Source organism: Manis pentadactyla, chromosome 13, assembly GCF_030020395.1.
Source record: "Manis pentadactyla isolate mManPen7 chromosome 13, mManPen7.hap1, whole genome shotgun sequence".
NCBI lineage: Eukaryota > Metazoa > Chordata > Mammalia > Pholidota > Manidae > Manis > Manis pentadactyla.
Genome location: NC_080031.1, coordinates 66,919,410 through 66,945,104, shown reverse-complemented (window position 1 = coordinate 66,945,104; position 25,695 = coordinate 66,919,410). Strand labels below are relative to the sequence as shown.

General features: G+C 40.6%; 1 protein-coding gene across 1 annotated transcript; it reads left to right on the top strand.

The window, feature by feature from the left end:
* The first annotated feature begins 1,021 nt into the window (after positions 1-1,021).
* Positions 1,022-4,492, top strand: SPMIP10 (sperm microtubule inner protein 10). The gene is given in 6 exon segments (XM_036903202.2): positions 1,022-1,150; positions 1,643-1,717; positions 1,719-1,749; positions 4,230-4,360; positions 4,362-4,404; positions 4,406-4,492. Coding segments are annotated over 6 exon segments (480 nt in total). The 5' UTR covers positions 1,022-1,037.
* Positions 4,493-25,695: the final 21,203 nt, after the last annotated feature.

Here is a 25,695-nt window from a genome sequence, read left to right as displayed (position 1 = left end):
AGGAAAGAAAAATAGTTGAGTAACTGAATATTGTCCCTGAGTATTTATGAGAGGTGATCTTAAAGGTATAGTACATTGAGAAAGGTAACTAGCATTCAGAACTTAAATGCTATGTATTCATGTAAATACTGCTAATCTTCCTAGTGAAAGTTACAGTTTTTGAAGGGCATTAATCCCTCAGCTGCTTCCTCTTCATGAAGTGGATTGCTTCTCCCCCTACCTTCCTAGTTCACCAGTTGTTTCCTTACCCTTTGGAAGCCACACAGATTTCCGGCTTGTATTGTATCCTAATGTTACAGAGAACAACACTTCCAATTTTTAAGATTCTTTAAATTCGTATCTATTAAAATTACTCTTTTCTAAAACTTTATGGCTATCCAAATCTAGAATGTCTATCTAAACGACTGCCAGGTATGTATGGAGTTTATACTCTAAAACCAGTGTGTAATGCTTCCTGCTCAGCCTAACTTTCCCTACTTGGCTGGCTAGTAGTATTGACACTAATACCCTCCACCTCTCGTGATTTCAGTGCTCATTCTCACTTATAACTTTATTAAAATGAGTTTTTACAATCTAAAATATTCTATAACTCAAATCTTAGATGATGAAATGGGTCAGATTCATTTGAGTTCAAGCAAATTTGATTTCCAGCCTTACAGTGTGTGTCTAGTGGTAAAACAAATGGATCATGTATCAACCATGTGCAGTATATAAACAGGAAAATAAGCTAAGGACACAATGTTAAATGAAGTGATTATTTGTGAGTAATGATTGTTGAGTCCAGTATATTTTCTAGTATGTTTGTGTCAAGTTTGTAATATATCTGCAAACATCCTCATTTTTGAGTTCATGATAAGCATAATGATGTTTTATGCAAGCAAGGGTATAAAATAACACCAAAATATATGCTTTGCACTCCTATAATCAACTGGTAATGTAACAGTTACGGGTTGCTATGACATTAACAAAAAAACAGTGTTACATTTGAGCCAGCAGCGTCTAATCAGAATTAGACTAGTGAGTTGGTGGAGTTCTCGATGAGAATTCTGCCACTACTGGCAGTGATGGCTGCAGGAAAAGAGGCTTGTTATCGCTTATCTCAACTTGCTAACAACTGTCCTGGTGAAAGTTCATCTGAACCTGCTAATAAGTGAGGACTTACGGGTTCTGGGTGTGGGAGGGACAACAGTTCTGTGCTTCCCTTGGCGTCTATCTAGAAAGCTTTCGGTTCCAGAGCAAACCGTAAGTGCAGGGAAAGCAAGTCTGACTTGAGTGCAAAGCATGTACCAAATTCAGAAGCTACTTTTCATGACTGGCCAGAATTTCCTGAGGCAAATCATGGTGCTTTGCCTTCTCCCTTCACGTTAAAATGAAATATGAGCAAATTGTACAGGACAGACCACATGCAGGTGGAGGTACAGATACCCAGCCCAGACTCTTAATCTTGGTGGCAGATGGGGATTTAATGGGTGGATTATATGCTAGGTAAGCCTCAAATAATGGCACAGTTCTCTGTTCTGTAGCTGCAGGAGTCTGAACATCATGGACACAACTGACTCCATTCCATAGAAGGATGCTAAAATGATTGTTTTTATTTATCTTATCACAAGATAACCTTCCTTCTTGCTTTCCTAATATTCAGATGTAATGAGGTTCATTTGCCATGGTTTTCAGTAAACCATGGGATGATCCCCAGATGGTTTGTCATGCCTTGGAAAAAACATGAAATTCAGGAATGTGAATCTGAAGGTATTTTCCTATAAATATGCATATTTAAAAATTCCTAATGAAATAGCATACTTTCATATATCTGAATAGATAACACGTAACTATACAAAAACTTTTTAAAGGTTTTTATTTTTTCCAGCTTTATCAAGGATTAATAGACAAATGTAATTGTATGTTTAAAGTGGACAATGTGATGATTTGATTGATGACCAAGGTCAAAATAATGAACACATCTATCACTTCACATTGTTAACTCTATCTTGTGAGATTGCTCAAGATCTCCTTTCAGCAGCTTTCAAGTATACAAACCATATTATTTATTCGCTGTCGTCACCATGCTTAACATTAGATTCTCAAAACTTGTTCTTTTAACTAAAGTGTGTGCCCTTTGACAAATAGGTCCTCATTTCTTTCTCCCTACAGGCCCTGGCAACCACCATTCTATTCTGACAAAAACTATTTGATGCATTTTCACACAAACTTGCAAGCCAGAGTTAAAAAGCAGTATCTATTCAAGTAACCCAATACAAATTTAAAATAGATACAGTGAAAGATTTTAGAACTATATGTCCACCTTTTTCTCCACATAATGCCAACTCAAAGTCATTAAGCTCATCAGAAGCAGGTGCCATTAATATTAATAGGGCAGTGGTTCAGAACATGCACTTTTTAAGTTGTCCTGCATGTTTGGGCTGAGAGTTATGGGAACAGTTTGGTTAAATTTACAGATAAGACTTGCCCATTTGGTGCTCCCGTACAGTCAGTGCTTTCAAAACATATTCTAAATTCAGACTGACCATTTGTGAAAAGGTGCATTGTTTCTTTAAAGGAGAATAGAATATATTGTAATAGACTACAAGAGGAGATTTCAAGTTGGGATTCCTAGAAAGAAATGTGTTTGTTATAAAATACTTAATTTGCAAATGTCTAATGGATAAACTATTGTATAAGAGGATACTTTAGCAAGGCAGAGATATTACAAAATGTAAATAGTATGTATTAAATACATCAATAATATGGCTTAATTTTTCTCTTACAAGATAAACACATGTGATATAATAAATGAAGTCACCATTTGCCCTGAGATGATTATTTTATCTGGTATTTTGAAAACAGGTAAATTGAGGGAATCAAGACTCAAATAACAGACTTAAAGGTATATGGTGTTAAAGACTTTCTGCAATCTTAATATTGGGCTGTATTTCATGTGGTTTAGTGACACATCAAGTCGTTTTCAGCATCAATAGCTTTAGCGTGGTGACAATGTTAGCACTGAGTATCTTTTTCATTTAGTAGAACTACAGGGTGTAAACTTTGAGCTAAAGTCAATAATGAAAACCTGTTTTGAATGCATCGAAACACTCCTGACCTTACTTTTTGGAGCTAAGAGTAAGTGCTTTTCAACATAGATTTTTTTTTTTTTTTTTGGTATAGCTGTTTCACTTTTGCAGTTTACTTGACAGTGTTCCTAACAATTTATGAAATATACTTAGTGGTGCATTGAACATTCTACCTTATAGAGTAAAAATGAAAATTAAGTAAAGTGAAAGTACACTGAGCAAATGCTAGCTATGCTTTCCTTCTGTTTACTTCCAGTATTTTTCCTGTAAAAGACAATAGAACTACTTAATAACATAAAAATGAAGAGGACAGCAAGCAGATACTGGGCTCCACCCCAAGACTTGGCCAGAAAGCTATTCCACAATATTGAAGATTGAGAGGTGGATGATACTTTATATCCGTTTAATACTTGGTAGTTGGCAACATTTTTTTCACTCATAGTGCTTTACAAAGAATCCTTTAATAAATCTCATTTTATACTTGAGAAAACTGAGTCTCACAGTGGGATAAATCACTCATATAAGGTCATATGTGAGTCAGTGAACCTCAAGGTCACTTATGTTGTAAAGTTGAAAGATATATCATGCAAGTGACAATCACAGGAAAGATGAAGTGACTGTACTAATAGTATAGTAGTGAAGCTATACAGTTCAACGACCTGACTCCAGTTTATATATAGTCTGTAGTTCACACCACTCTTCCTGGTAGTCAGGAGACACCAGCAAGAGAGCATTTGCATTTTAAAAAGGTATGTTGCAAATAGCAATGACTCATAGACACTGAGAAGTGACTGGTGGTTACCATGGAGGAGGGGGATAAAGGGGCACAAAAATTCTCAAGTTGGTCACAGGGATGGTAGTGCAGCATGGAGAATGTAGCCAATGATTCTGTAACATCTTCCTATGTTGACATAATAACCCCACTAGTTACGAGGATTTGATAATATGGGTAACTGTTGAATCACTGTGTTGTATACTTGAAACCAATATAAGATTATTTATCAACTAAACTTCAGTAAAAAGAAAAGGGTGGAGGATGTTGCTGTGTCCACTAGACCTTCCTTCTTGAAAGGGACAGTTAGAAAAATTGTTGGACAAGTTCCATCTGAATCTAATAAAGTGCTGTTTGGTGTGATAAATGCCAGACTTTTTCTCTCTTAGCATGCAGGTGCGTGTGGGATCCATGCTGGCCCTTTAGAAGACTCTCTAAAATAAAATTTCTGTTACTGGAGACAGACATCATGAGATAGACATCATTTTTGAGTCACAGAGAGGCTGTGCCATGGGGAAGATATTGAACAAAGGCCCACCAGAGATCTTGAATAAAGGTCCACCAGAAAATTGCAGATATGCCTCTTTATTCACCACTTTCCCCATACCAAAGCACTGTGATTTCCCAAGGCTTCAGGAGGCAACTGGTCTGATGAAAGGAGAATAAAGTGACTAAGTGTGTCAGTTTCTCTCTCTCCCATTAATGTCCTTTGTGCCTTGGTTTTTCCCCTATGGGTTCAATTTGTTTAAAGGCTATATGTCAATTGCCTACTTTAAAAACTATAAAAACTTTAGAAAGGAAATAAGCTCTGAAGACATCTGAGATTAAGTGGGGAAGCAAGGAACACCGTGTCACTGTAATTTACTTTCACATGGAAGAGTTAACAGCAGACTGTTCACACTCAACCGTTATTACTCCTTCCTCCAAAAGCCAGTGTCAGGTTGTCAGGCAGTCCAGTCCAGGGAGATCTCCATGTGCTAGTGAGACCTCAGTGTGAGAAAGGGTTCTTGACTCTGAGAAAGAATTCACAAACAAGTGGGATCAGTGTAGGTAACAAAGGAGTTCATTAAAGCTAGTAGTAGTGGATGGCAGCAGCCAGACAGGCAGGAGAGAGGGAGGGAAGGAAAGGCTATTGAACTCCTGCTCAGCATAGGGAAAAATCCCTTGCCAACTCCTAAAGCCAGGGTCATCTGGCTCCTAATGTCTGCTTGAATCTGCACCGCATGGGAACTAAGCCCGTACCATCCACAATTTGGAGAAGCTGCAGAGCACGGAATGGAGTAAGATTATGTTCTGAGAACTTCCCAAAGCAAAGAAGGGAGATCTGGGGGGCAGGTCACTAAAGAGCATGATCATAAGCTACAGTCCTGTCTGGGTCACCCAAGCGATGGGAACTTGTAAGCCCAAATTAGAGAGGTCAGTAACCCTTTCCTACTTGTCTGAAGTAGAACACAAAGAGAAGACTTGCACAGAAAACTAGAAAACTGAATGAAATAGCAAAGTGATAAAGACATTTACCACCAGAGGTGGAAGTTAGTGAGCTCTTTATCATGAAAAAGAATTCAGAGACAAGTGCAATAGGTTTACACAACAAGAAAGTTTATTTGATAAGACGGTACACACTCAGAAGGGAGTGCAGGAGACCTCAGGTTTAAACGTTTAGGATTTGGGTTTTTAAGGATTCAAGAATGGGACAAAGGGCCCAGGGGAGCATAGGCTGATGTGTGGTCTCATGATGTCTGTCTCCAGTAACAGAAAGTTTATGACCATCCATAGTCAGTCCTCTAGACATTCTGTAAGATAAATAATACAAGGAATTTATTGTTCCTGTTCTTCTCCAAAATATTAGTTACCCTCAAGCAATGGAAACATCATTTAGGACTGCTCTCACTGCCTTTAGGTAGGGTCAGTTGTTGGGTAATCATCATAAAAATATGTTAGGAATCTTATCTCCTAACTCCCTGGTTTTTAAAAAATGGAATCTTAGCCTTAAGATGGAGTCCCTCCTGGTATTATGTTTAGTACACATGGGGTGAAGGGTCATGGGGAAAACAGTGTAGCACAGAGAAGGCAAATAGTGGATCTGTGGCATCTTACTACACTGATGGACAGTGACTGCATTGAGGTATGGGTGGGGACTTGATAATATGAGTAAATGTAGTAACCACATTGTTTTTTCATGTGAAACCTTCACATGAAGAGTGTATATCAATAATACCTTAATAAAAAATACAAAACAATAAAAAAAGATGGAGTCCCTCCTGCTCTTACTATTTATACCTTGGCATTTTTCATCATAGGAAAATTTAATCATGATGCTTGTACTGTGTCCCTGCGACTCAACCTGAAAGAGAGTTGCAGGATGTGTTACTATTTTTGCCACTTGTCTGACTGCCTCAACAGCATTCTTCCTGCCCCGCCCCACTCTAGACACTGGTAACTAATCAACATGGTAACCGGAGGTGTTTAGCGGACAACTTCATGATCTATCATACAATTTTACCTGAGATTTACTTTCTGTATTGGTTTAATGCATCCAAGTATCAATTACCTATAGGAAGGAATTCACGTAATTTAATAACATAAAAATAATCATGCACAAAATGGTGCACCATTGTGGAAGACAGTGTGGTGGTTTCTCAGTTAAAACAGAATTACCTTATGATCCAGCAAGTCCACTTCCAGATACACGCCCAAAAGAACCAAAAGCAGAAATTCAACCAGATAGTCGTACACCAGTGTTCATAGCAGCAGTATTCACAAAAGCAAACAAGGTGGAAACAACTCAAATGTCCATCAACAGATAAGTGGATAAATAAATGTGTTTTATGGATGAAATGGAGTATTATTCATCCTTAAAATATAATGAAGTTCTGAAACGTGCTACAACATGGAGGAATCTTGAAGACATGCGAAGTGAATAAACCAGGCACAAAAGGACAAATATTGTGTGATTCCACTTACATGAGATACCCAGAACAGTCAAACTCCTGGAGAAAGAAAGGAGAATAGTAGTTACCAAGGGCGACTCAGCAGGGAGGAGTGGAGAGCTATGGTTCAATGGGTACAGAGTTTCAGTTTGACGTGATGAAATAGCTCAAGATGGATGGCTGCACAGAAGGTGAGTGTTAGGCTGGAGAAAGGAAAAACAAGGACATGCAAACAGAACAGAGAGATGCCATAGGGGGAGAACAGACCAGACCCCAAAGTCCATGCCGTATATGGAAAGGGGACAGCTCTTCCTGAATTCCATCCTGATGTGCCAACTAAGACTCGGATGTCAGCCTCCTCCCTCTTGGAAGGAAAAAAGTTTCTTGTTGACTATTATGTCACCTTTAGCCAATCATACCTCTCAACACCCCCCTAAAATAGTTTGCCCACTCCTCCCCCTCCTAATCCCTTATAAGCGCCCCACCTCCCTAACCGGGCGTGACTTCTCTGGCCTCTGACTATAAGGCTACAGAACCTCACCCGGGGGTATTTAAATAAATTACCTGGCTCTTTGTTGCCTCTCTTTGCCTGCTTATTTCGGCTAGAATTTATCTTACAGTGAGCACTTAATGCCACTGCATTGTATGCACAAAAAGGGTTCAAATGTGACATTTTATGTTATGTATATTTTATCACAATTTTTTTAAAATACCGTAGTGTGTCTAAGCTATGCTATGCTTCATCAAGCCAAGTGTTCAAATCTGATACCAGCACTAAGGAAATATATTTAAAAAGATACAGATGTCCATCTAACATTAACTTAGAGATCAGGAAATAAAGTACATGGAGTGTTAAAAATGATTAAGAATGATGAAGACAATTTAGGTGATACAAACTTTAACACTATTAAGTGAACAGTCTCTGTTTGGGGAACTCCAAAATGAGGCAGAAGGTAAGAAGCTTTTAGAGGACAAAGAATAAGAAACAAGAAAGTAACTATAGAGCCCAGAGTTGGCTTGGTGTTTGAGGATTAGCTGCCTGGATATATTATATTGTATTGCTGATAAAACAGCATTTACAGGGACAGGAAGATTATCTGGGTTTTGGTTTGCTGATGTAGCACCCTAAGGAGGGGTGGCTCCAACTTGGGCCTTGAAATTTATTTCAACACTGGGGTTCTGTTATAAAAATAAGGTATTAAAGTCACCAGCTATTATTGTTGAATTGTCTATTTCTCCCTTCATTTCTGTCATTATTGTATGTCTTTCGGTGTTTCTCTTATTAGATGCATAACAATTATACTTCCTGATGGACTGGTTCTTTTCTCACTGTAAAATGTTTCCCTTTCTCTCTAGTAACATTTTTGTTTTAAAATGTTGGTGGCGATGAGTCTGTTTTCGGTTCTTGTCCCCCCACCGCAACAAAGAATTGAAGGGCAGAGACACAGTAGTGAAGCAGAGTGAAAGCTTTATTTGACTACCCTCTGAAGGAGGAACGGGCGAGAGTCAAGGTAGATAACGGCAGGTTTACTTGCTTATCTGGAGTAGGACAGTGAGTGAAGACTTAGGCTTCAAATCTGGAAAATGGAATGGAAGAGCAAAGTGGCAAAGACACCTGTAAGTCCGGGGAGAGGAAATTCCGGGGCAAAATTCCCCTAAAAACTGAAATCAGTGAAAGGGAGAAATAAAGTTTAAAACCCGTTTATTGCTTACAAAACTGCAGTCCAGCCCATCTCTCTCTCCTGCTTCAGCAGCAGCAAAACCGGCCCTCCCCTCACCTCTCAGGTACAGATAAGCCCTCCTTGCCTGGGTAATTACCCATTGATATGGAGATGAACTTCTCCACCCCTGAGGAATGATGCAAACGCACTAAAGCCATACTTCTTTCCACCTCTGAATGCCTATTGATATGCAGATGTACTAAAACCATCTGAGATATTCTGGAAATGTTACAATTTTACCCACACCACCCCTGGGAGAGCACGGAGACAAAGCGTAGTAAATTGAGCAGTAAGAAGTCTTTGGAAACTACACACTCCAAGAAAGGGGAGTGGGGGCAACCTCAGAGAGGAGGAGGTGCTCCCAAAGGCTGGGATTCTGTCTTTTAAGGCTTTCAAGAATGGGGCAAAGGTAAAGGGTCGGAGGTGTTGTCAGGCGTTGTCATCTCATGATTCTATCTCTGGCGAGAGACAATATGTCACTGCCTATAGCCAGTCCTCTAGATAATTCTGTAGGACAAACCTTTTGTTTCTCTCTAAAATAGTGGTCACTCCCAAGTACTGGGAACACATCAGTTAAGACTGCTTACCTTGCCTTAAGATAAGTAATTGACTGATTACCAAAGAAGGTTAATCTAACTTCACCAATTCTCTTCAAAAGTAGAATCTTGGCCTTAAGATAAGTCCATCTTGTTCTTACTAGGCGAATCTTGGCATTTTTAGGAAAAGTTAATCATGATGTCTGTCCCATGTCTCTGCCCTACCTCACCTGTGTGAGCCAGAGCAGATCTCAAGGTCAGTCCAGATTCAGAGCATGTGGGTTGAACTTGAATTGCAAAAAGCGTTGAGTCCTTTCTGGCCCTCTGGCTTAGTCTGATTAACTCCCTGAGTTCTTAGAGGGCCCCACCCTCTTTTCATACCACTCATATTGGTCGTTCTGCCTAACAAGTCTGTTTTGTCCGATATTAGTCTAGCTGATTGATCTTTGTAGGTCGTCACTTGTAGGATATATCTTTTTCCACCTTTTTACTTTCAATCTATTTGTATCTTTAAATATAAAATATGTCTCCTGTAGAGAGCATATCCGTGGATGTGGTTTTTTCTCCTGCCTGATAATCTCTGCCTCTGGTTTGGACTGTTTAATCCATTTATTTGTAATGTTATTGGCCATATAGTTGGATTTATGTCTGCCATAATCCCTGCTGATCTTTTTTCAAATTCACATTTCTCTTTTGCCACTTTAAATATACTGTCGAGCACCCTAGTGAATTTTCCACTTAAGTTATTCTTTTCAACTCCAGAATTTACACTTTTTAGTCATTTCTATCTTTCACTGATAGTTTCCATTTGAAACAATATTGTCGTCATACCTTAGTTTACTTCTTTATTTATCTGTTTAGAGACTGGCTGGATTATTTTTGGTGAAGCCACCTCTCCTCTTCTCTCCACCTCTCCCCAACTCTGCAGCAGAGTTATGCCTCTGGTGTTATTCATCAGGGCCTTAGCCTGGGGTTGCCCAGGCACCCTCTCATGACAGTAGTTTGGGTAGGGCTTTGACAGTTTTCTTTCCTTGACTGTCTTCTTCCCTGACCACACCCAGCTGTTAAACACTACTAATTGCAGACTGATTGCTCTATTATTTTCAGCAGTGCCCTAGGAAATGAATTTCTCCAAAGACTAATCCCATCAAATTTGGGCTCTTGAGAAGACCCAACTCCTAAGATCAGTGAGATTTGTTCTGACCCCAGGAGGGTTCCTCCCAGTGGTCTGGTTCCCTGGTTCTCTCAGGTAACTATCCATCCTACCACTTAGCCTGTATTTCTGATGAGTCTACCCATCTCCTCCCAGTCGCTGTTAGCCACAACCTCCCTTGTCTTTGAGAGTAACTTGAGGCTTGAACTTCTCTGTACAGTTTGCAAATGAAGTCCTTTTTTCTGAGTGGAAATTAGGAGCTATCTGATTTATGGCCTGCTTTTCTTCCAGGAAAAATCTCTCATCATGGCTCTGGAACTGAGAGTGAGGACAATGACAGTCTTTCCAAGTGTCCCTGGACTCTAGAAGCTTGAGCACTCAGTAGAGGAGGACAATAGCCTCAGGTCCTCTCAGCTTGCCTCTGTGAGCAAGAAACCATACCTCATGATCTGGGGCAAGGCAGTGGGGGCACCCCCTCTTCTCAGTGGCTCTTTGCCCTAGGAAGAGCTCCCATCCCATGCATTGGAGTGAGCAGAAGGGAGCCCCCACCTCTTGGCCACATTTTCCTGGAATTTAGCCCCAGAAACAGGTAACTGGGGGCAGGATGAGAAATGTTGATGTTCTATCTGTAGGGAAAATGGAAGTTCCATGGCCAGGATCCTCACCTGATCTTAATCTATTCACCCACTGTGCATGTGCAATGATGTAATACTCCACCTACCACATAGGCCTGTGCTTGCACATAATTGCCTGTGTTGCTGAGATAGGGAAGCATCAGGGAATAACCTCTGCCCAGTTAGAGTACAGTGTGGGCCCTGAAAAAGAACAAAGTCTTAGGCTTCAGGAATGTAGAGGAATAACAGGGTGCTTAAGGTTGAAACAATGTAACAATGTACTCCCCACCAGGACCCAGTGATATGGAACAGTTACTGACCATAGTCAAGCAGGCGCATTAGTTTACAATAGGGTAACTGGGTAACTAGGTAACGTTTAATGAGATAGGTTAAAACATAACTAGCATTCTGGCTGAACCTGTAGGAAACTAACAGCTCCACTGCAACAGGCATAAAATCCTAGATGCTGAGACCCCAAGCAGCAGCCTTGACCCTCCCTGCACCTGTGGAGAGTTCCACACTTTCTCTTATCCTGAACAAAACTTTCTCTCTAAATCTCTTTCATGAAGTTCATTCTTTGACTCCGAGAACAAGAACCCCAGCATCATTTTTATGTAAAGAGCTCCACCCAGTGCTTGGTGCAGAGCCTGGAGCAGAGACAGAGACAGGGACAGACTTGCTAGATGCAGACGTGATCCTAGCACCTGACCTGCCACCACGAGAATAAAGCTTGGTGTAAAACCTTTTACCCCCAAACATTCTGTTGTTATTTGATCTTAGAGAATCCAGAGTGAACTTGCCCAGAGCTGGGAATCCCCTCTGGCCTGGAATTACTCTGTCCCTTCTGGGAAGAGAGCTCTCCAACTGGGAATGTGGGGAGAAGAACCCTGTTCTTGGCTGCACCAGTCTGAAGTAGTTCCATTCCACCCATGAAGGAGTGGGTCCTGATTCAGTCCCTTCAGTGTTCACCGAGTCTTAGTAGATTTTCTTATATAAATATTTCTTCATTTGCTGTATGCTCCCAGGGGCCACTTCTATGGACTTTCAATGGTTGTCTCCTCATCTGACAAGTACTGGAGGGTAATGAAGGTAACTGAGGAAGAGAAACAGAAATACAATTTATATAATTATGTCATTATATCCCCGCCCCCAATTCAGCTCAAACTTGAGAAATAGCTGGGAGTATGTTATTTTACACATGTTATACATCTAACTTAAGAAATAAAAAGTAGGTAGTTCTGAATTTCTGAAAGTTGTATAGGATGAAGAGGAGATTTTTATGTTCTATAAGCCCTTAACCCTTAAGACTACCTCTAAAATAGACGGGAGCTAAGTAATCCATTTATCCTCAAGAGAAAGCACAGACAGGACTCTGCTCCTGGTAAGTATTTATCCATTATTTTCTCTTCCATTGAAAACAAAGGCACATTTGGCTGGTAACAGCACCACTGTCAGTGAGGTCTTCAAGTGGACCTTTGAGACATGTCTTTGTGTATACACCACTCAACGAGAATTCAAAATGCTGGATGACACACGAGGCCCAACTTCACAGAAGTGAGGAAGTGGAAGTAGAATGCTTCCCAAAGAGGCTTTAACTCTCTCTGAAGGGGTGGCTTGAACTCCAGATGCTCCTTTGAATAGTCTCTTTATAAATCTCTAGGAAGAGACTGAAAAACAGCCTAAAACAGAAGAGTTGACTGGAACAATGTACAGTGCTTGCCCTTGCCCCCTGAAAACATCAGAATAGATTGTTCACATCGGACGGTGCCAACCCGTCCACCCTTCTGTGAGGTCTGACCCAGAGACAGTCTCATTGTCCTGTCCTATCAATTATTCTGTCCTTCTACTTAATTTTCTTTACGTTTCTGTGACCCTCCCCCATGTTACTGCCCAGTGATTCTCTTTAAGCCTGTTCCTCATCTAACTGCACATTCCCAAATGTAAACTTGAATTAATTTGTAACTTTCACTTCCTTCTTACAAAGCCCCCCTTCTTCACCAGGGTTAGTTTGAGACTGTAAATTTCCTGGCAAGAAAACAAAATCTTGTGCTACATTTAGGCCCAGGTGGCTTAGCCACAGTGATTGGGAAATCTCTGGGATGTCCAAGGTCAAAAATGCAAATGAATATATTTTTTCATATACTGAGAGTATTGGTGATCGTATTTGACCATTACTAATTTATGGGGACTGGTATGAAGGTACCAAGGCAAAAATTCTGAAAGGGTCTAAATTAAGTGACATAAGGGCTAGCGAATGACAGAGAGAAACAAGGGAAGGTCATCAGTTAGTAGCCATGGGCCATAGCCAACCAGAAACTCCACGTTCCTGGGTGAAGTCATTTTGACAAGCATCTAGACAGTCCCCTGAACCACTTTCTCCCCTTGAGACCCCTCATCAGTGTGCCCTGTATCTTGAGTCTGGCAACAGGATGTTTCTGTGAACTGGCCTTGGGCTGGTAAAGCAGAACCTTCCTGTCCCAACTCAGTCCTTATCTGGCTGCATCTGTAAAGGCTCAGTAAACCCTTTTATTTTAGGGATCTCTTGGTCTCCAGAGTTGTTGATTTATCAAAAGCAGCCACTGAAACTTTTATATGATTTACCAACAGAATCCTGGCTATCAGAAAATACCCTTTTCTTTTAAGATGAAAAGTCAGGATTTACTCAGTTTTGTGGATAAAAAAAGAATGCATATAACCAGAAAATAATGCTGGAAGCCAGTGCAGTGCATCAAAATGCTTATAAGATTATTTCTGGACAGTGGAGTTATGAATGATTCTTATTTACACTGTGTGCCTTTATAAATTATCTGCAGCAAACATTTTATCATCAGAAAACAAAGAACACTTCTGTTCTTGTGCATGCTGCTTCCCATGTGTGGAATGTGTTCCTATCTCTGTTCTGCTTGTCAGGGTTCCAAATCCACACAGATGTCACTGCTCCAGGAAACCTACTTGATGTTCTATTTTCTCTTTTACCAGTTCTCTCCACCTTAATTTTCTCCAGGTGGGTTGGTGCTCTGCCTAAGACTTCTGCTTCTTGACCAGAAGAAGTCTCTATTGTATCACCAAAGAAAAAACAAAACTCTGAAAATGTTTTGTCTGCTCTTTTTTTATTAAGGGAAAACTTTGTCTTTGCCTGTTAGAGATATTGTGGTATTACAGAAATTAGAGGTAAAAATTCTTCTGTGCCTCTGTAACTAACACATTTTCACATAGAGTATATTATCAACAAAGGGGAGCTGGAACCCTTTGGACTTACCCTCATTAGTGCCTAACACTGTACTGAGCCACAGAAGAAATTTGTCTGATACATAAAAATTTGGAAGCAAAACAAAAAGAGAAAACTAGCCAGGCGGAGAAAGACAAGTACCAAATGATTTCACTGTGGAGTGTAAGAACAAAGAAAAAACTGAAGGAACAAAACAGCAGCAGACTCACAGAACCCAAGAATGGACTAACAGTTACCAAAGGGAAAGGGACTGTGAGGTTGGGTGGGAAGAGAGAGATAAGGGGAAAAAAGAGCATTATGATTAGCACACATAATGCAGGGGAGGAGGCACGGGAAAGGCAGTACAACACAGAGAAGACAAGCAGTGACTCTATAGCATCTTACTGCGCTGATGGACAGTGACTATAATGGGGTATGTGGGGGGACTTGATGATGGGGGGAGTCTAGTAACCATAATGTTGCTCATGTAATTGTACATTAATGATACTAAAATAAATAAATAAAAAGAAAAACAGGAATAACACATTTAAACAGGAAAATACATCTTTCCTAGGGACAAATTAAAAACTATTAGTAAAGTGCTTCAGAAGGCATGGACTTTGGAGCTGAGCTGACCAGGTTCAAATTCTCACTCCACTACATACTGGGCAGCTCTGAGCAAGCTCCATATATCTGTCTCTCAGTTTCTGCCTGGAAAATGGGGCTGGTGGTAGCAAATTCTTAGAGTTGTTGTCATTAATCTATTAGGCATCATGTAGAGTGCTGAGCGTGACACTAAATACAATGTGTCTATTATGATTAGGCCTGTGGACAGGCAAATGGATTGGCTTGAAGGTTAAATTTTAGACATACTATGGCTGCCTTAGTTGCAGAGGAGCTTTTCCCAAGAGGAAGAATATAGTGAATGCAGGAAATAGGAAATCCTCCAAAATGGGAGGGAAAAAACGTTTTCATTTTTTTTGGCTTCAAATACCAAAAAATTCCCATCTCTAATCTCTTGTATGGGCTAGGCTCGAATTTCTACTCCAAGCTACATGTTTCAAATAACTGTCTCACTGATAGTCTCCAGTTCATTGGATGAGCCGGTCTTCCCCACTCTTTTCTCTTGACTTACCTATTTCTAAAAGTTATTTAATGTTGATAAATACCTTCAACTAATAATGCCCCCGTGTTCTCAGTTCTCTGGGTCTCAGAAATTGCTTCAGAATCCTGCTTTGCCCTCCATCTCCCGCCCCAAAGCCATTCTGATCCTTGTAGGGGGTGCTGGGATCCTTAATTTCTCCCCCTGCTTTCATCATTCCTGCAAGAAGCTACTCTCCTCTTTGCACCAAGTTTCTGAAAATAACCTCCTGACTTACCCCCCACCCCACCCTGGCCCTCATCTCTCACCCTTCTTATCTATAAACACGCAGCAACAGCGCCGTCAGTGGGGCACGCTGCTGGTCGCCAGGTGATCTTGCTCAAGCCCCATGTGAGCCCTTCATCCTCGGGCTCAGAAACCATTCATGAAAAGTTCAGGACATTGTGGGCGTTGGGGGTATGGCTGCCCAGCAACGGGAAGGTACTTAGTGCCATTGAACTGGACACTTACAAAGGGGTAAAATGGCAAGTTTTTTGTGCATGTTCTACAACACACACACACACACACACACACACACATACATGCACGCACACAAACTCGTTAACGACCCAAACACCCCGAGCACAGTGTGATAGAAGGACCCTGCCATCCAACCAACCCACCTTCACCAGCGCAGGGCCGGGCACACTGGACGGAGCACGGGTGGACACACGGTGGTCTTGCTGCCAGGACACCACCCACACGCTTGCCCTCACACTCCTTTCTCTGACGTGGCTTTCCTCCAAAGTTGCTAGGCATAGCCTAGGCCTCGTCCAGGATTTAGCCTTCATTCTCCCCACACCCCGTCTACTATAAACCAATATGGACCTACCTGTTCAAAATTCGGCTCAACTCTATTTTGTCCACGAAGCCTTCACTCCTTTGTCTCTACTGTTGGAAAGAATCCCCCTTTCTTGGAGTTTCAGTGGTACTTTATAGCTCTATTCTGCTTGTACAAATCTTCTGGACAACTGAGACCTTCCTTAGTGCCCCTGGCACTTCCCCTTGCTTGTACCTCAGTGGGTTGCACGAAGCACACCTGTGGTGAACGTTTACTGAATGGCCCAAGTGGAAAACGTAAGAGGAGCTGGAACACGTTACGGGAATTCTCGGCGAGGTTTGCAGCAGCCTACCTCTAGCCACCCAACCCCAAACTTGCTAACACAAATGTTCATGGGGCTTTATTGGCTTTGAGGAACACATTTTATTTTGCTGTTTTGGGGATATATTAGTTTTCCTCCTTTCTTTATTTCATTAGCCACTAAACACCAAATTATGGAATTTTGTGTTAATTATGGGACCAAAATGTAGTGGATTAATAGTCAATCTTCCTTAGATTCCCATAACAACCTCCAGGAGAGGAAATTTCTGTATCTCTAATTCCATTTATTTACTAGATGCCCTGGTATCTTTTTGCTATTGGGTGTTCTAAGGACAAGTTAAAAATAATGAATAAATCTTGATAAAAGTATACATGCTTATGCACTGGTATCTTCTGAATGGACTGCTGCTGAGCAATATTTTATCTTCCAGGAAAATAACCTTCAAAAAAGTGTTGTTGCCTGTGATATATCTTTGCCTCCAGCATTACCAGGAGTTAATATTATGTCAATGTTTCTAATATAAAGATATAACTTCAATGTAAATTATTTGTCTGGGTTAACAGCGAACTCTGGTTAATAGCCGGAGGGGAAAAGAAGGCCGTTTTATGTTGGAGAAAAATTTACCTCTTAAATAACAAGAAAACGAAACCACAAAACAAAGAGTTTTGACCACCCCTTCACCCTCTCCCTTCAGGACTAGGCCCCCTGCCTAATATAAATGTAAATTCTGTTTCAGGAAACAAAAATCTTCCCACAAAGACTTTAAAATATTCCAACCAATTATCATACTTTAAGTCTGTGGTTCATTCAAAAAAAGAAAAGAGAAGAAAAAGGATCAATTACAAGAGCAGAGGACTTACTTTTTCCATAGACCTTTGCTTTAAGTTTTAAAGACTGGTGAATGTGGGGCACATGTTAGAAGCTAGACTTCGAGCTTCCAGAGGTTGCCATTGTGAGAAGGCAATTGTATGGAGAGACTAATGGCAGACAAGGGTTAGTTTAAGCAAGGTTTATTATATAGATTCCTCTGGGCTGATTAAGAGTCTAGAGTTGTCTCTGGTGACTAAGTTCTGGCCTCCCTGGTAGAGAGGGGAGATAGGAACCCCTTTCAAATGTATATCCTGCTTCTAGGAAAGTAGTGGGAATAGCAGTAAGACTTCATGCTCCCACATTCATTTATGCACTCTTGCTCTTGTTCACCAAACATTTACTGAGCATACATTGGGTGCCAGATGTTTAATTTGGGGGGGGGGGTCTAATGTTTTCTGTTTATTTTATTAGATATTTTGTTCTGCAGTGGTTCTCAAAATTTAGTGTACAGGAGAATCACCTGGAAAATTTATGAAAACACAAGATTTATGGCCCCACCATCAGAGATTCTGACTCACTAGGTCTGGGATAGGGCCGACGGATTTGCATTTTTAATAAGTTTCCAGGTGAGGCTTATGTGTGGACCACACCTCTAAATAGCTGGCATGTAAGTAGGAAGTGCTGCTGGGCAAGAAGCAGCTCCATACAGTACTTCCTTAAACATTATAGTTTGTCCAAAGGAAAGCCACAGCCCAAATAGCCGACACAAATGTAGAGCATTTGGTTCCCAGGTAGACGGTTTTCACTCCCTGTAAGCAGTGTTGATGATGCGTTCAGGTGCTCAAAACACCATCAGTGTCCATTCTGATTGATGGGAGTCAGTGCTACGCAGTGTATTTATTATTGCGTTTATCATCCCCTCCTAAAAGCTTTCAGACCTATCTTTTGAAGACAGAATGGACTAGAAAACTGAGAAAACATTCTCCACCACCAAATACAGAGTGCTGAGTCTTCAGGGATAGATTACAGGTTGATCATGGAGTGTAAATTCTGGGGCAAAGAGAAACAAACTGATATAGAACAATTGAAGTCAGCCAAGATTGCTTAAACTGGAAGCAAATGCATTAACCATAAAGAAAAGCTTGAAAGGTTGGACTTCATTGTAATTCAAAGCTTATTTTCATCATAAGGCTCTATTAAGATAGAAGATAACATGAAATACAAAAAGACTTCCCTTCAGAATATACAAAGAACTCCTTCGAACCAATAAGAAAATGATGAGTGTAGGGGAGGAAGTTTTTAACTTTTTTCATCTACTCTCCTTAGTTCTTCTTCTGGGGCCCTGTAAAGCAGGTTGAAAAAACACAGATTTAGGAGAGAAAAACAAGTTTATTGACAATGTGCATCAGGCATACAAATGGGAGTACTCAACCTGAGTGATTAGAACCTGAGCTGATATAGCATCAAAACAAATACAATTTTGTTGAGAATTGAAAAGATAAATGAAAGGACTTTGAGCTTCTAGAGGTTGCCATTGTGGGAAGGCAACTGTATGGAGAGACTAATGGTAGACAAGGGTTAGTTTAAGCAAGGTTTATTATATAGATTCCTCTGGGCTGATTAAGAGTCTAGAGTTATCTCTGGTGACTAAGTTCTGGCCTCCTGGTAGAAAGGGGAGATAGGAACACCTTTCCAAATGTATATCCTGCCTCTAGGAAAGTAGTGGGAAGGCAGAGAAGTTTTCTGGTATCTGCTTCTTTTCAATTGCCTTTAGCTCAGAATAATCCTTATGCCGAAATGCATACTTGGGGTGGCATATTCTGCTACTCTTCGTTAGCAATCCAACTTTTTAAATGGACAAAAGGCAAACAGGTATGAAGCAAAAGAGTCCTTTTGGGCAGCATGAGGAGAAAGCAGGCCTGTTTTTCTATGTACTCCTTGTCTCCTATGGGCAAATCATCTGAGATGATTCAGTTTAAATCCAAATTAAGGGAGACAAGCATTTTTCTAAAGGCAAAAATAATTTATAGATGATGCACAATATGCATTCAGGCTGTTCACCACCAGTGTCCCTTCTGATTGACGGGAGCTAGTGCTCCCACATAAAGATGAGTGTAGGGGGAGGAAATTTTGTGCCACTTTTGCACCACCAAGAAAATTCTTTGAAACGCTTTTCTTAACAAAACAATACAAAAAAAGCCATTTACACCTACTTTCTTCCATTGGCATGAAGAATTGGCAGAGGCTTTGAAATCAGTTTTTTTCTTAAAGATTATCAGAAAGAGAAATATGTATTGTCCTCTGTCTACTATAACTCCGTGACAAAAAAAAAAATCACTGGGATTTCTTATTCTGCCTCCTTCCCTCTCTGCCATGCACAGGGCACATGTTTTATTTTCTTTTAATGCCTTTTTATTTAGATATAATTTAAGACTCGGAAGAAGTTGTAAAAATAGTAGAGTTCCCACGTCTTTAACCAGCTTCCCCATAACAGCTTATATAGCCATAATAAATCTTCAAAACCACGATTTTGGCCAAACACTGTTACTTCAGGTACAGAGGTATAGAATTTATTTGAATTTTGCCAGTTTATTGGGGGCTCCCTCAAGACAGTTTTTACTGGTGTGAATGAAAGGCACAAGGCAAGCTTGAGGGCATGGAGACAGGTTCGACCTGCACTGGAAAGAGTTCAACTGCACTTGGCTGTTACCTTCATAAGTGAGGTCACTAAGGCACTAAGAGTCATTAACTTCCAAGAAAAGTTATAAAGTACTTTCTCCTAGAAAAACTGATGCTGATACAGAGGGGAAAGAAAAGTCAATGTGTGGTAGAGGAAGTAGCAAGACGGGCAGTACTTTTTTTTTATGGTGAAGTATTTTAAGAAAGCCATTTAGTGTGACTAACCTGTTTTCCCTTTTAGAGGGCTCACTGCAGTCTGATTAGGAAGCAGTGGATGAGGCCCCCAAGGTCGATACTGGACTTGCTTCATTATTTTATAAAAGTTCATGGAAAGGTGATATCTAAGATCTGATACCTTCATATCTAAGATCTGATACCATACAGAATGAGCTATTAGCTGATGTATGGGAGTGTATTTTTAATGAAAGCAGGAATAACATTTCTAATGTCACTTAAATTTTCTCAGTGCAGATCAAATTAACAATATAATTGGAGCTCTCTTTTTCCAGTTATTATAAAGAAGTCAGTCCCCAAGTGAATTATTTATTTAGAAAACAAATAACTTTATTAACATGCTTTGAAGATATAAAGTGCCAGGAGGAAGCAGTTGTCAGAGGACAAGCCAGCTGTGGCCTGTGTCACACACCTGTCAGATGTGCAGTCTGTCCCTTCCTGCCTTTCTCACCACATGCCACTCACATCGAGGTTTTTTTCTGTACTTCAAACATGCTAGCTGGTCCCCATCTCAGAACTGCCTGGAATGTTCTTCCTAAGAGTTTCACGTGGCTGCCTCCTTCTCATCACTGTTTTTAAACGAAGCATCACCTGCTCCGAGGTACAGCAGACGCTGTTGGGTGCCTTACCCGCTTACTCCTTAACAGGCTGCATATTCTTCCCCCAGATGCTGTGGGTGTTGGCTGCGCCTGGCTCAAAGCTTTGTCGCAACCTCTGGGTGCGACTTCTGTTCATGTAACTGACCGTTTAGGGCTTCCCAGGGATCAGGCTGAGACTGCACTTCTAAAGTTGTATCTTCATCCTCTGCAGTTGCCTACATTTTTACTTCCTACTGGGTTTCTTCCTAAAATCATTTATGCAGGAATTCCCAGTTCAGGCGGTGCTCACAGGAAGCACAATCAAGGACAGTTGGTGACAGAAGTGGGCCTGGAGAGCCAACTAGATCTGGATTTGGGGATTGGATGCCTGGTCCACTAGATGGCAATGAGAATGCTGTCACTGGTGGGGGGTGAGCTATTGTTAGGCTTCAACCTGCTGCAGTGGTGCGCTTACTAAGATTTCACCTGTAGCAAAGGGGGACAAAATCTTGGTAGAAGAGGCTGCTCTAAATTGTGCAGTGGCTCTGGTGTTTAACAAGTCTGAGGAAAAACGGGGCAACTTGGTTATACAGGACTGCTTGTATTTTTTTGCAACTCCTTGTGAGTCTGCAGTTATTTCAAAATAAAAAAGTTAAAAATGAAAACAAATGAATAAACAGCAATAATGTGAAAAAAATACTGTATCCTGGGTGGAATGGGAGACATTAGTGCCACCCTCAAGGACTTAAAAGGACTCAGAGACAATAGTTCCCACATAACCCCATTTAATAAACCCCAGTTGACATCTGCAAACACCAGTACTGTGGCAGATGACATGGACTAATGACATGGACTACTGAAAACCCAACCAATTAGCCCCAGTTGAAGCTGCCTGAACGAATGTAGCACCTTAAGAACAGATTAATACAGACTTTGTTGTGTGATGTGCAGCCACAGCTGGCAAATATATTCTTTTCTACATCCATCCAAAAGGTGAATCAGAAGCAGTCTGCAGTCACAAGGAATGGAGAATTGTGGCCATCATGCTTTTGTCCCAGAGTTACCTTAACTCTCTCTCCGTGAAAATGTAGTCCAAAGAGACCTGGACCATGTGGACATTCCACAGAATTCCACATTGGTCAACTATATTGACATCACGATGTAAGTAAGCCAATAAGAGGGAAATGGTATGTGTGCTGGGATGCTGGCAAGACATATGCATCTGGTCGCATGATAAATTCAGAAGGTGGAAGATAAAACCTCAAAGGATTAAGGATTCCAGATGCATACAGATACAAAAATCCTCAAGAAAATAGTAGTAAACCAAATCCAAAAATACACCAAAAAGATCATCCGTCATGACCAAGTGGGATTTATTCCAGGGATGCAAGGATGGTAATATCCATAAACCAATCAATATCATACACCACATTAAGTAAAAGGATAAAAACCACATCATCTCAATAAATGCTGAAAAAGCATTTGACAAAATTTAACATCTGTTCATGACAAAAACTAAAAAAATGGGTATAGAGTGGACATACCTCAACATAACAAAGGGCATATACAACAAACCCACGGCCAACATCATACTTAATAGCAAAAAGCTGAAAGCTTTTCCTCTAAGGTCAGGAACAAGACAAGGATGCCCACCCTCCCCACTTTTATTCAACATAGTACTGGAAGTCCTAGCCATAGCAATCAGACAACACAAAGAAATAAAAGGCATTCAGATTGGTAAGGAAGAAGTTAACTGTCACTGTTTGCAGATGACATGATATTATACATAAATACCCTTAAGAATACACCCCAAAACCACCTGAATAACTGAATTCAGCAAAGTTGCAGGATACAAAATTAATATACAGAAATCTGTTGCATTCCTAGGTACTAACAATGAAACTAGCAGAAAGAGAAATCAGGAAAACTTCACTTGCAATTGCATCAAAGAGAGTAAGATACCTAGGAATAAACCTAACTGAGGAGGTAAAAGACCTGTACTTTGAAAACTACAAGACACTCGTGAGAAAAATTAAAGAAGGCACATAGGTGCTCATATCTTGGGTGCATAGATATTTATGACTACACCCTCTTGTTGGACTGACCCCTTTGTCGTTATGCTTTTTTCTCCCTATTAATTGCATGAAGTATCTTTTTCCATCCATTCACCTTTAGTCTGTGTATATCCTTGGGTTTGAAGTGAGGTAGCATATAGATGGGTCTTGTTTTTAATCCACTCAGTAACTCTATGTCTTTTGATTAGTGCATTCAGACCACTTACATTTATGGTGATTATTGATAATACTTGTTGCCATTGCAGGCTTTAAATTCATGGTTACTAGAGGATCAAGGCTGCTTCTTTATTGTCTAACAGTCTAACTTAACTCATTTATTATGCTATTTGAAACACAATCTAAAGAGTTTTTTTTCCTCCTCCTCCTCCACTCTTCATATATTAGCTATAATATTCTGTACTCTTTGTGTATCCTTTGACTGATTTGGGGGGTAACTGATTTAATTTTGCATTTGCTTAGTAATTAATTGGTGTACTTCTTTTACTGTGGTTTTATTTTCTCTGGTGACAGCTGTTTAGCCTTAGGAGCACATCAGTCTATATCAGTTCCTTTAAAATTACACTGTAAAGATGGTTTGTGAGAGGTAAATTCCCTCAACTTTCACTTATCTGGAAATTGTTTAATCCCTGCTTCAAATTTAAATGATAATCTTGCTGGGTAGAGTATTGTTGATTCAAGGCCCTTCTGTTTCATTGCATTAAATACATCATGCCACTCACTTCTGGCCAGTAAGGTTTTTGTTAAGAAGTCTGATGATAGCCTAATGGGTTTTCCTTTGTATGTGATCTTTCTTCTCTCTCTGGTTGCTTTTAATACTTGGTCCTTGTCCTTGATCTTTGCCATTTTTATTATTATATGTCTTGGTGTTGTCTTCCTTAGGTCCCTTGTGTTGGGATATCTCTGCACACCTATGGCCTGAGAGATTATTTCCTTCCCCATATTAGGAAAGTTTTCAGCAATTATTTCCTCAAAGAGACTTTCTATCCCTTTTTCTCTCTCTTGTACTATAGATGCCACTATAATGTGAATATTATTCTGTTTGGATTGGTCGCCTAGTTCTCTTACTATTCTTTCATTCCTAGAGATCCTTTTTTTCTCTCTATGCCTCAGGTTCCTTGTATTCTTTTTCTCTAATTTCTATTTCATTTACCGTCTCCTCTACCTCATCTAATCCACTTTTAAATCCCTCCCTTGTATGTTTGATATCAGACAGTATATTTTTCAAAGCTTTTCGCTCTTTCCTGAAGTCCTCCCTGAAATCTTGAATATTTTTCTGTAGCTCTGTGAGCATGTTTACGAGTTTTATTTTGAAATCTTTATCAAGAAGACTGGTGGTTTCAGTTTCAATTGGCCCTCATTCTGGTGTTTGAGGGACTTTGGTTTGTATAAGATCCTTTTGCCGTTTCATATTTCTAATGATTACTATTCAATAATAACTTTGTGTACGTGGCGCCCTTTAGTGCCCAGAAGCTCTATTCTCTGGAGCTTCCCAGTACCTGGAGCAAAGGCAGGTATTGTAGGCATGTGAGTCTTGCACCTGCTGGGAGGAAAGAGCTCTTTCCTGCTTCCCAGCTGCAGTGTCTGCCCCCACTGCCAAGGCCAGTGGGCCACATGTGCAGGGAGGGGCCTCTCCTTTATGCCCTTGTAGCTGCCATAGGTGGGGCTGCTGTCTGGCTGTCCTGGCACAATGGTGGGCCCAGTGGGTGAGCAGACTGGTGCCTGCCTGGAGAAAGGAATGGTAGGATGTGTACTGCAGTGGGGCCTGGGCACTGGGTTACCAGTCAGGGGGATGGAGCACTTGAAGGTCCTGAAAGTTCCCAAACGGCTGGGCTGAGTGTGTGAGATGATTTTGTCCACCTGCCCTTTCTCTTGAGCAGCAAGTTCTGTGTAATCCTTGCCCCTTTAGCACCCCTCTTGCTGTTTGGAAGTCTTTCAAAGTGCCCACTTTTCTTTTGTCCTGAAGTGGCCGGTTGTGGGCACCTGTTCTCCAAAAGTGGCTGGAATCTCAGTCTATCCCAGTATTCCACCTGTCTTTGCTTTCCAACCCCTCTAATCTCCAGAACACCAGGTATTGTGGGTTTGTGCTGCTGGAGCAGATCACCAGGGCTGGGTGTTTAGCAGTCCTGGGCTTCTACTCTTTCCCCACTCCATTTCTCTTCCTCCCGCCTATAAGCTAGAGTGGGGAGGTGGGCTTGGGTACCACCGGATTCCAGTTTGCTTCTTTGCCTTTTTCTCTGAGGTTTTCCCTAGATGTAGGCAGTCTGTAGCAGTCTTCAGGTCACTCTTTCAGGATTAGTTGTATTTGCTCTATTTTCGTGTTACATATGGCTTTGGGAGGAGGTTTCTGCTCCACCACCATCTTTTTCTCCTATAATAAACCCTTTAATCACAGAGTACCTTTTATTATTGGACTTCAAAATTTGGAAATGAATCAAAGACACTTGAGTCTTTGCTTTAGGCTCTAGATATAGTCAAGTTCTCTCAAACAGCTCCAATATGTCATTCAATTAAGGCAGTAATTGGGCATGATTTGTTTCAGAGGAGTAGGAAATGGGGCCACGTGAGTCCAGTGGGAAATGGCTGCATTTGGCAAAGCTAAGAAACACTCCAGGGTATTTCAGGGACACACAGCCTGTGCTGAGAATGAATCCAATTTAAGCTTTAGGCTGACTGAAGTTTTGTTTCCTTTATCCATAAATAAGCATGGCTATGTTCCAATGAAACTTCAATTTACTGGTTCCAGCAATCATTTAAAAATTAACAAACCTAAAGAAAGTAATTTAGAAAACACAGAATTAGTATTTTTTAATCACTTTACATTTTTTCCTTTCAATTTTTTAAATTGAAGTATCTTTAATATACAATCTTATGTTAGTCTCAAATGTATACCACAGTGGTTCAACAGTTACCCACATTATCAAATCCTCACCCCCTCTAGTGCAGTTGCTATCTATCAACATAGAAAGAGGTTACAGAATCACTGACTATATTCTCCATGCTGTACTATCATCCTTGAGAAAGCACAGAATAGGTAAAGAGAAATTTCCACATGTTACTGTAGATAAATCTGTAC